This window comes from Quercus suber, unplaced genomic scaffold (genome assembly GCF_002906115.3).
Source record: "Quercus suber isolate HL8 unplaced genomic scaffold, Cork oak 2.0 scaffold_73, whole genome shotgun sequence".
Taxonomy (NCBI): domain Eukaryota; kingdom Viridiplantae; phylum Streptophyta; class Magnoliopsida; order Fagales; family Fagaceae; genus Quercus; species Quercus suber.
The window spans coordinates 1,301,287-1,316,110 of NW_027069538.1; the positions used below are offsets into that span (position 1 = coordinate 1,301,287).

The window sequence follows — 14,824 nt, forward strand, 5'->3', positions numbered from 1 at the left end:
GCAATGATTGATATGACATTTTGTTTGCTTGCAAAGTATCTTCATATGAGTATGTTTTGATTCAGTATATATTCATGAATGTAATGAGATAAGCATTGTATGCAAGAAGAGAAATCATGATCATATTTTGTATACTTTGAAAGAGATAGATTGTTTTGCATTAAAGATCATTTGAATTTTTTTTTTAATGGTGGGAAAAATCTATTTTTATCATTCATTTCTAACTATCATTATTGGAAAAAACTTAAATCCACCTATGTATTCTATCACTAGCAAATTAGTTCATAATATGAGTAGATGAAAATTTTAATATAAAAAGAAAGTAAAAAATACATATAATTTTTTATTATAGAGAACAAAAAATTCTTAATTTTAAAAAAGAAAGCAATATGATATTTTTTTTTTAGAAAAAAAATTCTTGCCCTTTTTTGGTTTGGCATGAGTTATATATATATATATAAAAATCTTAATTAATATTTTAATACATCTAAAATTAAATTATCTTGACTAATCTTTGCTTTTGTCTAAATAAGTGGTAATATAGGGTACTTCTAATACAACTATTAAGAGCATTTTCTTTACAAAAACTACAAATTTGTTCACCCAAAATTATTAAAAAATAAACAAAATTTAGTAAAGTCTCATAGTTTAACATCTAAATAGATTACTAGAAAAATCAAATTCTAACTTGCAAAACAACTAATTATTAACCCACATTAAATCAAACCAATAGGATAAAGAAAAAGAGCTTGTGATTGGGAATTAGAATACCAAAATACATAAATATGCATAAAAGTCAATACAAATTTGTCAAAAAAAGAAACAAATGTGATTTGACAATTAAATCATTAGTTGAAAAAAATGGTTGAAACAATAAAAGAATCCACCGAAAGAGAAACAAAATTGGGGAGAGAGAGAGAGAGAGAGAGTATTGACCTTTTTAGTCATGAACAACTTGGAAAGAATATGGTAGAGAGGTGGAAATGAACTAAAAAGAAATTTATAAGAAAATTAAGATGGAAGCGGAAGATTGAAGTAGATGAAAGGTTGAAAATTTCAAATGACAATGATTGAGAAAATTTAGAATTGGTAGAATTTTAGAAGATTGAGAAAATTTAAAAATTTATAAAGGAATCAAATGAAAATTTTAAAAAGACAATGATTGGAGGAGATGAAAGATTGAACTAAGAAGACAATGGTTGAAGAAGATGAAATGTTGAATAAAATAAAAAATAAGAAATTACGCTAATGACATGGTACAAAAAGAGATTTGTAAACTTTTTTTCCAAAACTTCCATGTTATATAAAGTATAGATAGATATGTATAAACATTTTTTTTGGCTTTTGATTATTTATTGATATTTTTTTTCTTATAAAAATATAAATTAAGGTAAATGAATATTTAAAGACAAAATTATATGTAAAGTTATAACCGTCCAAGACGAATGTGTGAATTCAGACTATTTATATATTTAATATTGTCAACAAAATTTAGGAATAAAAAATAAATAGATACCAAATTGTCAAAAAGATAAACAAATGTAATGTGACAATTAAATCAATAACAACAAAAAACACCATTAGTTGGAAAAAATGGTTGAAACAATAAAAAAATTCATCAAAAATGAAACAAAATTGGAGAGAGAGAGAGAGAGAGAGAGAGAGGGTATTGACCTTTTTTTCTATGAACAACTTGGAAGGAATAGGGTAGAGAGGTGGAAAGGAAGTAAAAAGAATTTTATAAGAAAATTAAGATGGAAGAGAAAGTGTTGAAGTAGATGAAAGGTTGAAATTTTCAAGTGACAATAATTGAGAAAAATTAAAAATGGTAGAATTTAAGAAGATTGAGAAATTTTGAAAATTTATAAAGGAATCAAATGAAAATTTAAAAAAGACAATGATTGGAGGAGATAAAAGATTAAACTAAGAAGATAGTGGTTGAAGGAGATGAAAAGTTGAATAAAGTAAAAATTAAAAAAAATAAAAAGAAAGGATGCTAATAACGTGGTACAAAAAGAGATTTGTAAAATTTATTGCAAAGCTTCTATATTATATATGGTATAGATAGATATGTATAGACATTGTTCTTGACTTTTGATTATTTATAGATTTTAGTTTTAGTTATAAATATCTAAATTATAGTAAATGAATATATAAAGACAAAATTACATGTAAAGTTAAAACCGTCTAAGATGAACGTGTAAAATCAATCTATTTATATATTTAATATTGTTAACAAAAATAAAAAAAGAATAATTAAATAGCTAATGAGGTAGTGCAACATGAGTATAGCAACAATAAATATTACATTTCAAGTTTTATATATTATATAAAAAATATGAGTAAACACTCAACTCATAGCTTCTACTTGTACTTAGTAGAATACGCAAAATAACTCTAATTGTAGCCATATACTCCATTAGAACAAAACTACATTAACCCTTGGTTTGGTAATGGTGTGTGAGTTTAACGAAGAAAAAAAAAAACAATTTAAACCGAAGTGGTGATACCATGATGGGTTTTTTATATTGATGTGTCACAAATCACAAAAAAATAATAATTAAGATATTCCTTAATTATATTAACTAGAATGTAATTTCGTGCATATGTACAGGTACATTTAAAACCGATCACAATTTTATATATATATATATATATAACTTGGAATCTAATTGGTTCTAGACTCTTTGGTTTTTGCACCCAATAATTCACTTATTACAAAAATTATAAAATTAGATGAGGCACATGGTACAAAATTAAATTTCAACTAAAATTCAATTTAGAATCTAATTCAATTTAGACTATTTGATTTTTGCAACTAATAATTCACTTGACACATAAATTTAAAATTAGATAAGACACATGACATAAAATTAGATTTCAATTTAAAATTTAATTGTATATTATCTCAGTTTCAGTTATTATTTTATATACAGATATAGATTAATAAAATTCACTCATCATGTACGTTAACTTGTAGACTTTATGTTAAAGTCAAATTTGTAGTAATTTTAATAATTTAAGGTCTGTTTAATTGTGTTATTTAAACAACAGTTTTCATTATTTAAATAACAAAATACATATTTTCATAACTTTTTTTACTCACACATATTTTTACAATACTTTAAAATAACATTAATACTTTTAAATTTTTAAAGGAAATGTTAACGAATATCTTTAAAGTATTAGTTAATAATTTACTTAAAGAAAATTTTTATAACAAAAGAAAAAAAAATTCAATTAAGGTTTTAACAGTTTTTTTTTTTTTTTGTTTCTTATAAAAGTAGTGTTAAATTTTTTTAAAATAAATCATTAATTAATATTTTAAAAGCACTCGTTAACACGACTCAGTATTTAACCCACCGACCATTGTTGGGTACGCACCATTACGTCAGCGTCGGCAGTAAAAAAAGAAACATTTATTTCTTCTGAACATTTATTCAAGAAAGTCGAAGTATGAAGTACGAACATCTTTCATTAATCACCGCAACAAGAGGGTAGTTCTTACCGTACGTAGTTCTTAATGGCCTCGAGCATTACCCTTTCTACTTTCTAGGCATCGGTGTATGGTCGTTGGAACATGCCTGCATCATGATCTACATTAAGTCATTATGTCCGTTGCTCGTGCTCTTGTTTGAGTTTTTGTTACTTGAACAAACATGATTTTTAGGTGGAGTATGGGACTTCCCTAAAAACTAACATTCAAACTGTCACGCCCTGAACCCGGGTAAAAGTATTTTTTTTTTTTTTGTTTCTTATAAAAGTAGTGTTAAATTTTTTTAAAATAAATCATTAATTAATATTTTAAAAGCACTCGTTAACACGACTCAGTATTTAACCCACCGACCATTGTTGGGTACGCACCATTACGTCAGCGTCGGCAGTAAAAAAAGAAACATTTATTTCTTCTGAACATTTATTCAAGAAAGTCGAAGTATGAAGTACGAACATCTTTCATTAATCACCGCAACAAGAGGGTAGTTCTTACCGTACGTAGTTCTTAATGGCCTCGAGCATTACCCTTTCTACTTTCTAGGCATCGGTGTATGGTCGTTGGAACATGCCTGCATCATGATCTACATTAAGTCATTATGTCCGTTGCTCGTGCTCTTGTTTGAGTTTTTGTTACTTGAACAAACATGATTTTTAGGTGGAGTATGGGACTTCCCTAAAAACTAACATTCAAACTGTCACGCCCTGAACCCGGGTAAAAGTTAGAGGCGTGACAACTACACACTTATAAAATTTATAAGAGCGAAAAATCTTTTTAACAAATAAAGAATTTATCCTTAAAGAAAATTTCATTAATAAATCCAAAAAAATTTCTTCAATAATGCAATTATCAAAGAATCTTCAAAATAATAATCTTCGAACATTATAAAGAAAATAAACTAAATCTTTGAGACTAAAGTCAGAACAAAAGACAATATTAAACATAAAAGTCCAAAATCTTATTCCAATGATTCCTAAACTTTTCTCATATGCACATAGATCAAATATTTTAATCTTACAAATATATCATAGATGGATTAGAAAAAAAAAATCAATTTTCCATATATTAAGCTATAATTTATAATAGGTTCTAGAAAACACATAAGCAGTTTCAAGGACTTAAAACAATTCAAATATTCAAACATAATTCATATTCAAACAATTCAAATATATCCCCGTAATTGGGCATCAAATTCAGATGAAACTAGTTCTGTGCTAATGTATATCCACATTAGCTAGATCCAGAAACACAATAGACTCGTGATGCCCTAGATAGAACTAGTTTCAGTACCAATGAAATACCCTTATTGGTTGGATATCAAGGTCAAAATATATTTAGATTGTCTAAAATCATATATATCAAATCATAGTTCAAAAAAATATATATTTCATTCAAATACATATGTATAAAATTATATATTCAGTAATCAAAATATATTTGTGATAATTATTTATTCTTTTACTTTAAATCAATGCAGCTAATTAAATTAAATTAAATTTATAACAATTAAAAACAAATTTTAGTAGTTAAAATACAATAGTATAATGTATATCCTCCATTAGCTAAGTCTAGAAACACGATAGGCCCGTAATACCCCAGATAGAACTAGTTTCAGTACCAATGAATGACCAAATTGGCTAGGTATCACAGTACCAATAAATAACCCTTATTGGTTGGATATCAGAGTCAAAATATAGTTAGATTGTCTAAAATCATATATATCAAATCATAGTTCAAACAAAAATATATTTCATTCAAATACATACATACATACATACATATATATATATATATAATATTATATATTCAGTAATCAAAATATATTTGTGATAATTTTTTGTTCTTTACTTTAAGTTTTGTCTCTTTGATTGGGTCACATTATAAATTTTTTTAAAATTATTTGGTTATCAAGTAAATGGTGCTTTAAATTATTTTAGATGACATTTAAGAATTTTAGAGAAAGTGTTAGAGGAAAGTTTTTTGTGGCGAGCTAGCTGAGGTAAGTAACATTATTTTAATTGATTTATTTTTGCTTATACGGTTGTATTTTAACTATTGAAATTTGTTTTTATTGTTATAATTTTATTTAATTGTTTTAGCTGCATTGATTTAAAGTAAAGAACAAAAAATTATCACAAATATATTTTGATTACTGAATATATAATATTATATATATATATATATGTATGTATGTATGTATGTATTTGAATGAAATATATTTTTGTTTGAACTATGATTTGATNTTTGGTCTGAGATAATAATGGGAGTTATTGAAAATTTTATTTTGCTTAATCATAATATTTTTCTTTATATATATATATATATATATTTTTTTTTCCTGCCACAACTAAAGCACTAGAGATATTACCATAACTCTTATTACAATGTAGGCCCGTGGGCCATCTTCAATTACGCGTGTTCCTCTGTTTCCTTTCTTTTTTTTCTTTTTTAATTAAAACTTGTCAGACTTCGTTGACTTTTCTATTCACTTCTACCAAAATTAATAAACAAATAATAATAAGAGAAGAAAGAAGGAAGTTGAGTGCTGCTTTGATTTAATGTTTTCTCGTTTTCTTGTTGTTTTGTTTTGTTTTTTGTTTTTTTTTTTAAACACACGTGACTCTATGTCAGGCCTCAAAGCATGCCTAGGCTACTAGGCATCTGTATTTCCCCAATACCACTTCGGGTTCTGCCATATATCCTGAGAAGTCCACGTCAAGTACTATTTATCAAATAAAATTGTGCAGGAACTTGACGGATCAGCATCAGGTGCAATACCTAGGGTATTGCACCTGGTGCAATACCTCAATTTCTTTCATAATTTTTTTAACTTTTTTACTTTTTAATTTTAACTTTTTTACTATTTTTTAATATATTTTATTTAATAGCTGAGATTGAAAGTTGCTTTTTTAACTTTCAATCTCAGTCTTTGATAAACTATTGCACCAGATGCAATACCCTAGGTATTGCACCTGATGTGAATCCGAACTTGACCATTAAGCCTAAAAGTTTACAGCCTCTGCCTACGCCTAACTAGGGCTGTTTATAGGTCGGGTCAGGTCGGGTCGGGTTTGGGTCTAATTCGGGCTTGACCCAACTGGATCGAGTTATAAAAAATTTGACCCGCAGCTGACCCAATATATGGTCATACTTGGCGGTTCGGGTCAACAGTTAAACGGGTCAGTTTGGTCAGTTAGGCGAATTTGGGCCCATATTGGGCTAAAATTGTGAATTAGCTTAATTTTTTTAAAATTCAACTTTTGACAGGCCTTTTGGGCCCAAATTAATGGGCTTAGTACTTTTGACCAAGATTTATATATTAAATGGGTTTGGTTATTCAGAGTGTTGGGCCCAACCACTTTAGTAAAGAGTTACTAAAGTATATATTTATGGAATTGGATTTCATAAATATATGATGAATAACATAAAGGATTAAACCGGGTACTCAAGGATTAAGATGTAGTAACCTTCAAAGTGGCAGTCAATATTAATGACTTTGTATTACTACGAATATTTTAATGAAGGGGTTGAATGTATAATAAAGTCTTAGGAAATAATTTATAGATAAGGCCTAGAGTGCAATTATATTCTTATAGTGGTATTGAATATAATTAATGTAACTTTGGACTTGTCAAGAGTTGACGGAAAAGCCCAAGGCCCATTGGAGCTAGTGTCTTATTGGTCCCTTTGGTCCCATCTCAAGCCACAAACTAAAGCCCAATTGGGTAGGCCCAAAAGGCTAACCCAATTAGGAATCAGTCATTATTTAATAAGTGTTATTAAATAAAGAAACTGTGAGAATAGTTTAACGTACGTAAGATACAAAGAAAAAGAAATCAGTTTTTCTCCACAAGGAGAAGGAGAATGATTTTTCTTTGGGAATCTATGTACAAAAGACTGATTGAGAGACCACACATCTTGGGCACCATGTGGAATTGAGATGAAGATTGAAGGTATTCTCAAGTTTGGTTTTGAAATTCACTGCACCAAGGTACGCTTTCTATTCTTTGATTCTAGTAATTCATGGTTACATGTTTATCTTTCATGATTGAAGTAGATCCGTTTTTTTTTGTTGCTTCCGCTGCGTGTGTTTTTGTATGAGATACAAGAACCCAACACCCTTCTGATGGAGAACTCTCTAAGAATGCTAATTTGCAAGAAACCTATAATAAGCTTTGCAAGGTTGCTACAAAGGATGCTATGAATGTTGATTTAGGCTTACAGAAAATTGCTTCTCTTGAACTTGATAAGAAGAACTTTCTCTTGAAATTGTTTGATGCTAATGAATTTCTTGATAAGGTGAAGACTGAGAACACGTTAATGCTTGATAAAGTTAAAATTTGGAACTTGAATTATCTGTTGCTAGAGAACAAACAAATAGGTCTACTAGTTCCAAACTTAAACACATGTTAAGTATTCAGAAGTCTCCCTTGGACAAAACTGTTCTAGGTTTTAACCTTGCTAACTTATGGCTGTCTTTCTAAGTTTTGGGCAAAAAATATTGATGAGTCTAGAAAAATCATTGAGGTCGTCCATACCTTGCATTATTAGTAGACCATCAAAGATAACCACTCAACACATTCAATAACGACCATCAAAGGTCTTAAACTTTCATCAAGACAAAAAACGTTACAATCAAGGTAATAATCACCCTAATTTATGTACAACAGCTACCTAAGTCACCTATAAAAGGGACAATCAGTCTCACTAGCTAAGGTATGTCAAAAACTACTACAAAATACTACAAAACACTATATATATACAAAATATATGGGCTGATACTAACTTAAGCATCAGAGGCTCCCCCATCAAGTACAACCTGGTGGTCTCTTCAATCTATCTCTCTTTTATCTTGCTAGTCCTGTAAGATTGTTTAATGCTCTCGATAGGACGAGTGACCCAATTGACAATTTTGGCATCATCAGTTTGGCACCATCTGTGGGAAAAGATTAGCCACTAACCTCTTCCTACAACAAAGGGTCACCTAACTCAATCAGGGGTTGTGAACAAGAAGATACCGAACCAAGAGCATCTCATAGGATGATACCCTTGGATCATCTCTTCAATTTGCACATTCTCATTTCTTTGACCACTCTCGCAATATAAGATTGGGTTAAGATGGAGGAGACAAAGAGGTATCACTGACACACCATCTTCGTCAAAGCATGACTTTGTCGTCCAAGTAAGTAGATGACGATGTGAGAACCCAAATCCAAGGTCTCAAACCCTGTGGCCTCTACCTTGACTCCTTGAAGGTCCACACCACTGAAGCAGAGAAACAAAGCACACATTCGGGTCTTATGGTGTAGAGGAGATCAAATGGGTGGTTTGTTCATCATAAGGCATGGACTGAACGCTAGATGACCACAAAATTCAAGCGACCTCGACATACCTTAAGGATATGGCCCAGTTCAAAGAACACACTATGGTCTAAAATCTAAAGGTCAGATTTACGCATTTTCTCCTTTTCTACTCTCCAAGTATTTGCAAATAATATTTAATCTTCTTTCACACTACACTAATCTCAAAAGACACGTGTGGGTGAAGGAATTAATAACTATAAACTTTTTCCATCCTTGAATGCAAAACGTTAGACAATATTATAATTCCCAAGTTCTATACTAAACATGGATGGAAAATGCCATAATATAGTTGGAAGACCGTGAATTCATGGTAATAAATATATATGGTATAGAGATATTTCAAGAAAGATATCCAATTTTATACCAACTTTTTGAGGTAAAATAGGTAGAAACTTTTATTTAGTAAAAATGTTAGTACAAGGGAATATATACCCTGTTTCAACAAACCGAAAACAGAGGATAAAAAGGACATCAAAATTTTATACCAACTTTGGAATAGTCTTGATTGTTGTCAAGCCAAAATTTAAGATTCCAATTTTGGGTTTGAATAGTTGTACAATAGTGAGGCTTTATAGTTACAGCCAACACACGTTCAAAAATTAAACGGATTAGTCACTATAAAATTTTATGGCCTTGATATTATGACTTATCTTTCCTAATACATCTTGCTAAGATAGGAAAGATGGAAGCCAAGGATTATTGCTTTGCCCAAAATAATAAATCTCAATTTTTAGTCATTGGAGAAAATGAAGCAAAAACTTATTACCGTACAACATTATAGCTTCAGATATTAAAGAGGAGGGGCAATTCTTATTTCACTTCCAAGTTTAAGAACCCCAAATTCAAGCATTAAAACTGGAGATGATTCGGTTTTCTTTTTATAAATAGGGCAACATATTGAATTATATGCATACATATGCATGTGACATTTACTCTAAATAGTGTGACAACTATTTTTGACCGTCAATCTTAAATAATTTTAAGACAGTCTCTTTTATTATTCCATCAAAAGCCTTAAAAAAAAAAAAAAAAGTTTCAAGCAAAATTGTAAATTTTATATTTGCCTTATAGGCTTAAAAATAAGAAATGTTGCTCATTGACATTCCAAGTTTCAAGATCCCAATTTTGGGTATCTAAAAGCATGGAGCCAAATATAATTATTGGGCTTAAGATCCTTCTTGCTCCCTTTAAAATTGAAACATGGCATGCCAAATTATTTCTCTGAATTTTGCATATGCTCGTGCACAATTAATTAGTTACATGTGCAAAACATCGTTTTCTTTTGATCAAAATCTCATATGTTATAATTCGTCAAAAAATATATATATATATATATATATATCTCATATGTTATAGTTCGTCAAAAAATAGATCCCTTTTAGGAGAAATCTCATGAGCATATGATTGATTATGAATTCACAGATAATAATCATGACCCACTATTCCAAACCTTTCTAAATGATATCGGCTGCTAGGGCTGTCCACAAGTCGGGTCGGCTCGGGTTTAGGCCTGACTTGGGCTCGATCCGACTAGATCGAGTTATAAAAAATTTGACCCGCAACCGACCCAATATATGGTCAGACCCGACGGTTCGGGTCAACAATTAAACGGGTCGATTTGGTCGGTTAGGCAGGTTTGGGCCCATATTGGGCTAAAATTGTGAATTAGCATAATTTTTTTTAAATTCAACTTTTGACAGGCCTTTTGGGCCCAAATTAATGGGCTTAGTACTTTTGTCAAAGATTTATATATCATTGAATCATGTATATATATCAAAGGGGCCTCTTTTCACCTCCTTTATTTCAAATTGGCCCATTACACAACATTGAACCCTTTGCGCCTCCAGCCCTTCAGTTCAAATTTAATTATCTGGCCCACATCTAATGACAAAAAATAAAATACAAAACACATTATTTGGCTCACATCTAATGACAAAAAATACAAAACACATAACAACCTGGGTAATTGGCAAGCACATAAAAAACACACATGGTATTACTTTCAAACCACCTGTTAAAACCACACAATTCAAAAAAGAAAATTTTTCAAAATGCCTATAGCATTAAAACCTGGGCAACAAAAGCACAGGAGGACTCAGCAAACAAATTCCATACATGTAAACTTGGGCAACATAATAAACCTGCCCAACCATTCCATACATGTAACACAACTTACACAAGCCAGCAAACAAATTCTAACAAATAATTCAATCACAGCCACACCACAATTCTTGCAATATTTCCATAGAGTTAATGAAGGCAGAAAGGTAGTTACTGCAAGTGTGTAAGGCAGTAAACTACCAAGGCAGTAGCTAGTTATAATTAGTTACAAACTTACAATTATGAAATACCTAAGTATTTCCAAAAAATAGCTTTTCTAAAGCATTTAAAGAGCAACTACTATATAGTTTAGTCCATAACTAATAGAAAAGAAAGCCTATAAACTTAATAAGTTCTCTTTCCTATAAGCCAGTTAGAAAAGCACTGTCCAAAAGAACTTCCAAATTGCATCCAAAAATCTGCCTCCTATACAAAATGTTTCCTTCCTCCTACAAGAAAATGGGCAAAAAGATATTTATCAATAAAAAATATAAGGACAAGACCAAGAAAAATAGAATAGTAATAACCAAAAACAATAGAGAAAGCAGAACCAAACCCAATAGAAATAATAGTAAGGGCAGAAACTTACCCAGTTTGTGATTAGTCATCAATGCTAATTGAGATACCTTTGCTTGAGCTTGAACTTCCACCACCTGCTGCTACTTGACGTATAACTAGAAAAGAGAAAGAAATGAAGGCTATTAGATTAAATTTCATTTGCATAAAACACATTTAATAGCACTTAATGGACAAAAAGTTTGAAAGTTAACATATTACCTAAATCAGGAAATTCATCTTCCAAGGCCTCTACCTCATCCTTTGATTTGCGAAAAGAAATTGGAACCAAGGCTTGAAGCCAGTCTTTTGCACAAACAAGATTTTGAACCATAAGTGGGGAGAGTGAACTCCGAAATGGATTAAGTATGCATCCTCCGGTACTAAACGCTGACTCAGAAGTAATAGTAGAAATAGGTACAGCCAGCACATCCCTAGCCAATTTGGATAGCACTTGATACCTATCTGAATTGGCCTTCCACCACCCCAATATCTCAAATTTCACATCCCCCCTTCTACTTTCACAATTTTCAGCCAAATATCTGCCAATCTCATTGCTACACCCTATGGAATGCTCAGCCTCCAAAAAACGGTCAAACCTAGAATTAACCATCACATATGGATCACTACAACCTATTGACTCACCTTCTATGTGTGTCCTCTCCCTCCCACTTGCTACTTGTACATTTGGTGAATCAACACGAGAGTAAAAATCATACAACTTGACCAAGGAATCCCTCACCAATTCATCCATCACATCAGCCACTTCATTCCCATAAATTTCAGAAAATCAAAACTTCAAAAGCCTCAACTTCTTTCTTGGATCAAGAATCACAACCACATACAAGAGATGATTCATTTTATACCCTTTCCCCCAATACTTATCAAACTTAGATTCCATTTTAGTTGCCATGTTTTTCAAGAGATGGTTTTTAGATTTACTTAAATGGGAAATATTCTCTTGAATGACAAACATCTCATCAAAAAAAGTGTTTGCAGTAACATACAAAGAACCTGAAAACTTTTTCGTGGCATTGTAAAAAAGCTTCAAAAAACCCACAAATGTCCTACAATTTTGAAAATCAACACTACTAGGAGATCCCAAACCACCACTATTCTCCTTGTTCATAAAGTATGAAGAATAACTATCATCCTCAAAGTCCATTCGTATGAACACTTTCTCAAATTTTTGTGCGGTTACTAACATGAGGTAGGTAGAGTTCCATCTAGTTGGTACATCTAGACAAAGAAGAGACTTAGACTCAATACCTAATCTCTCCACAAAACCCACAAAAGTTTTATTCCTATTTGGTGAGGACTTCACATACCTCACAGCTTCTTGCACCTTTGCAATGGATGCATCAATTTCTCTCATACCATCCCCCACAATCAGATTTAGGATATGTGCACAACACCTCATGTGTAAGAACTCATGTTCTAAAACAGTCCCCTCCCAATCTTTAGTTACATTTTCCAAAAACTTAATGGTGGCACCATTTGAGCTAGCATTGTCCACTGTTAAAGTGAATAAGCCATTAATACCCCACTCACGCAAACATAACTCAATCTTTCTACCTATAGTCTCCCCCTTATGGTCTTCAACTTGACAAAAATTCAAAATTCTCTTATGCAACTTCCAATCATCATCAATAAAATGACCCGTAAGGGACATATAACACAGATTTTGAATACTCGTCCATGTGTCCGTAGTAAGACACACCCTACGACCCTTCAAGGCCCCCCTTAGTTTCTCTCTCTCAACACCATAAATGCCAATCACATCCCTAGCCACAGTTTGACGAGATGGGATATCCCTAATTCGTAACTTAGGTTGTAAGGTTGTCGCATATCTTTGAAACCCATACCCTTCAACAAACCTAAAAGGCAACTCATCTATTATAACCATTTCAGCAAGTGCCTTTCTAGAAGCCTCAACAGTAAAGGCTATTGGTATAAGCTGAAACCCTTTCTCCCCATCCATTTTGGGTTCAAACGCTAAGGTTTGTTGCCCTCTAAGTGTCTTTAAATTAGGGTTTTTAACACAAATTGGCGTATGATTAAATAAATTAGCAATACCATGCCCCTTACTATCAGCTAGATAAGTTTTTTGATAGTAATTACAAACAGCCTTAAAATGACCCTCACCAATATCTACTTTTTTAAAATGGTCCCAAGCAATAGATTTTTTCCTATTATTACACATATTGCCTTTACCTTTAGGTGGAAGTGGGGGAACCTCAGCATTAGTTGGAGTGGCAATAGGTACAGCTTGGGCAACAGGTTCAGCAGTGGCAATAGGTGTTGCTTGAGAAGGGGGTGCATCACTTGAGGGTTTCATAACCTAAAGACATCAAATTTATGCATTAGCAAACACCCATAAAAGTAACACACAAACAATAACAAGAAGTTAAAAGAGAAAGAAATGATACCTCAAACTCAGATAACTCTTAGCTATTAGGGATTCAACCTTGAAAAGGAAGCAAAAAGCCTAGGATTTCAACTCCTGTATAAAATTAGGATTTCAAATTTTTAAGTTAAAAAAGCAAAATGAATCAAACAAATGAGTAATAAAATACAATCAGATAAGGAAATAAGAATGTGGATTTCATCTTTGTAAAATAGGGGTTCATCTTTTTTTTTTTTTTTTTTTTTTTTTTTTTTTTTTTTTTTTAAAGAAAATAAAAATGTGTTTGGATTTCATCTTGTTAAAATGGGGGTTCGTATTCTTTTTTTACAGTGAAGATACAAGTATATTGATTATTAAAAAAAAACAAACAACACAAGGAATAAAACAGGGCAGATACAAATCACACTCAGAGCACTAACATAATGAATCAAAGAAAGAAAATGATAAACCTAGGGAGCACTAACAAATCACACATAGAGCACTAACAAAATGATAAACCCAGATTGGGCAAAAAAAGAGGAAAGCTTGATGTATCAATTATCATACAAAGTTAATACTGTAAATAAAGAATGAGGTGCATCCTCCTAAATAACTAGCAGCAGATGGCTTGAGTAAATAAATTTATGACAAACTTCCTCTGAGATGTCAAAGACTCTAGTCTATTAGAATGGTGACTCGGTATCATAGATTCATAGCCTATAAAGAACACATATTTATACAAGGTTGAAATGAAAATGAGATTCCTTATAATGCATTTAACAATCTAATTGCAAACAAGAGTTTCAATGCAATTAAGTAGCAAGTCACAACATTAACACATAACATAAAATAAAGCTTAGCAATTTCTAGCATCAAGTTGTTGTGGCAAGTTAATAAACTCGTGAAGAACAGATTATACCATCTCTA

The 14,824-nt window shown here is 31.2% G+C and overlaps 1 protein-coding gene across 1 annotated transcript; it reads right to left on the reverse strand.

Annotated features, from left to right (window-relative positions):
- Positions 1-12,301: 12,301 nt before the first annotated feature.
- On the reverse strand, positions 12,302-13,849 carry LOC136067454 (zinc finger BED domain-containing protein RICESLEEPER 2-like). The gene has a single exon (XM_065773355.1). The coding sequence runs from the start codon at positions 13,847-13,849 to the stop codon at positions 12,302-12,304; it is 1,548 nt and encodes a 515-aa protein (XP_065629427.1).
- Between the last annotated feature and the right edge of the window lie 975 nt (positions 13,850-14,824).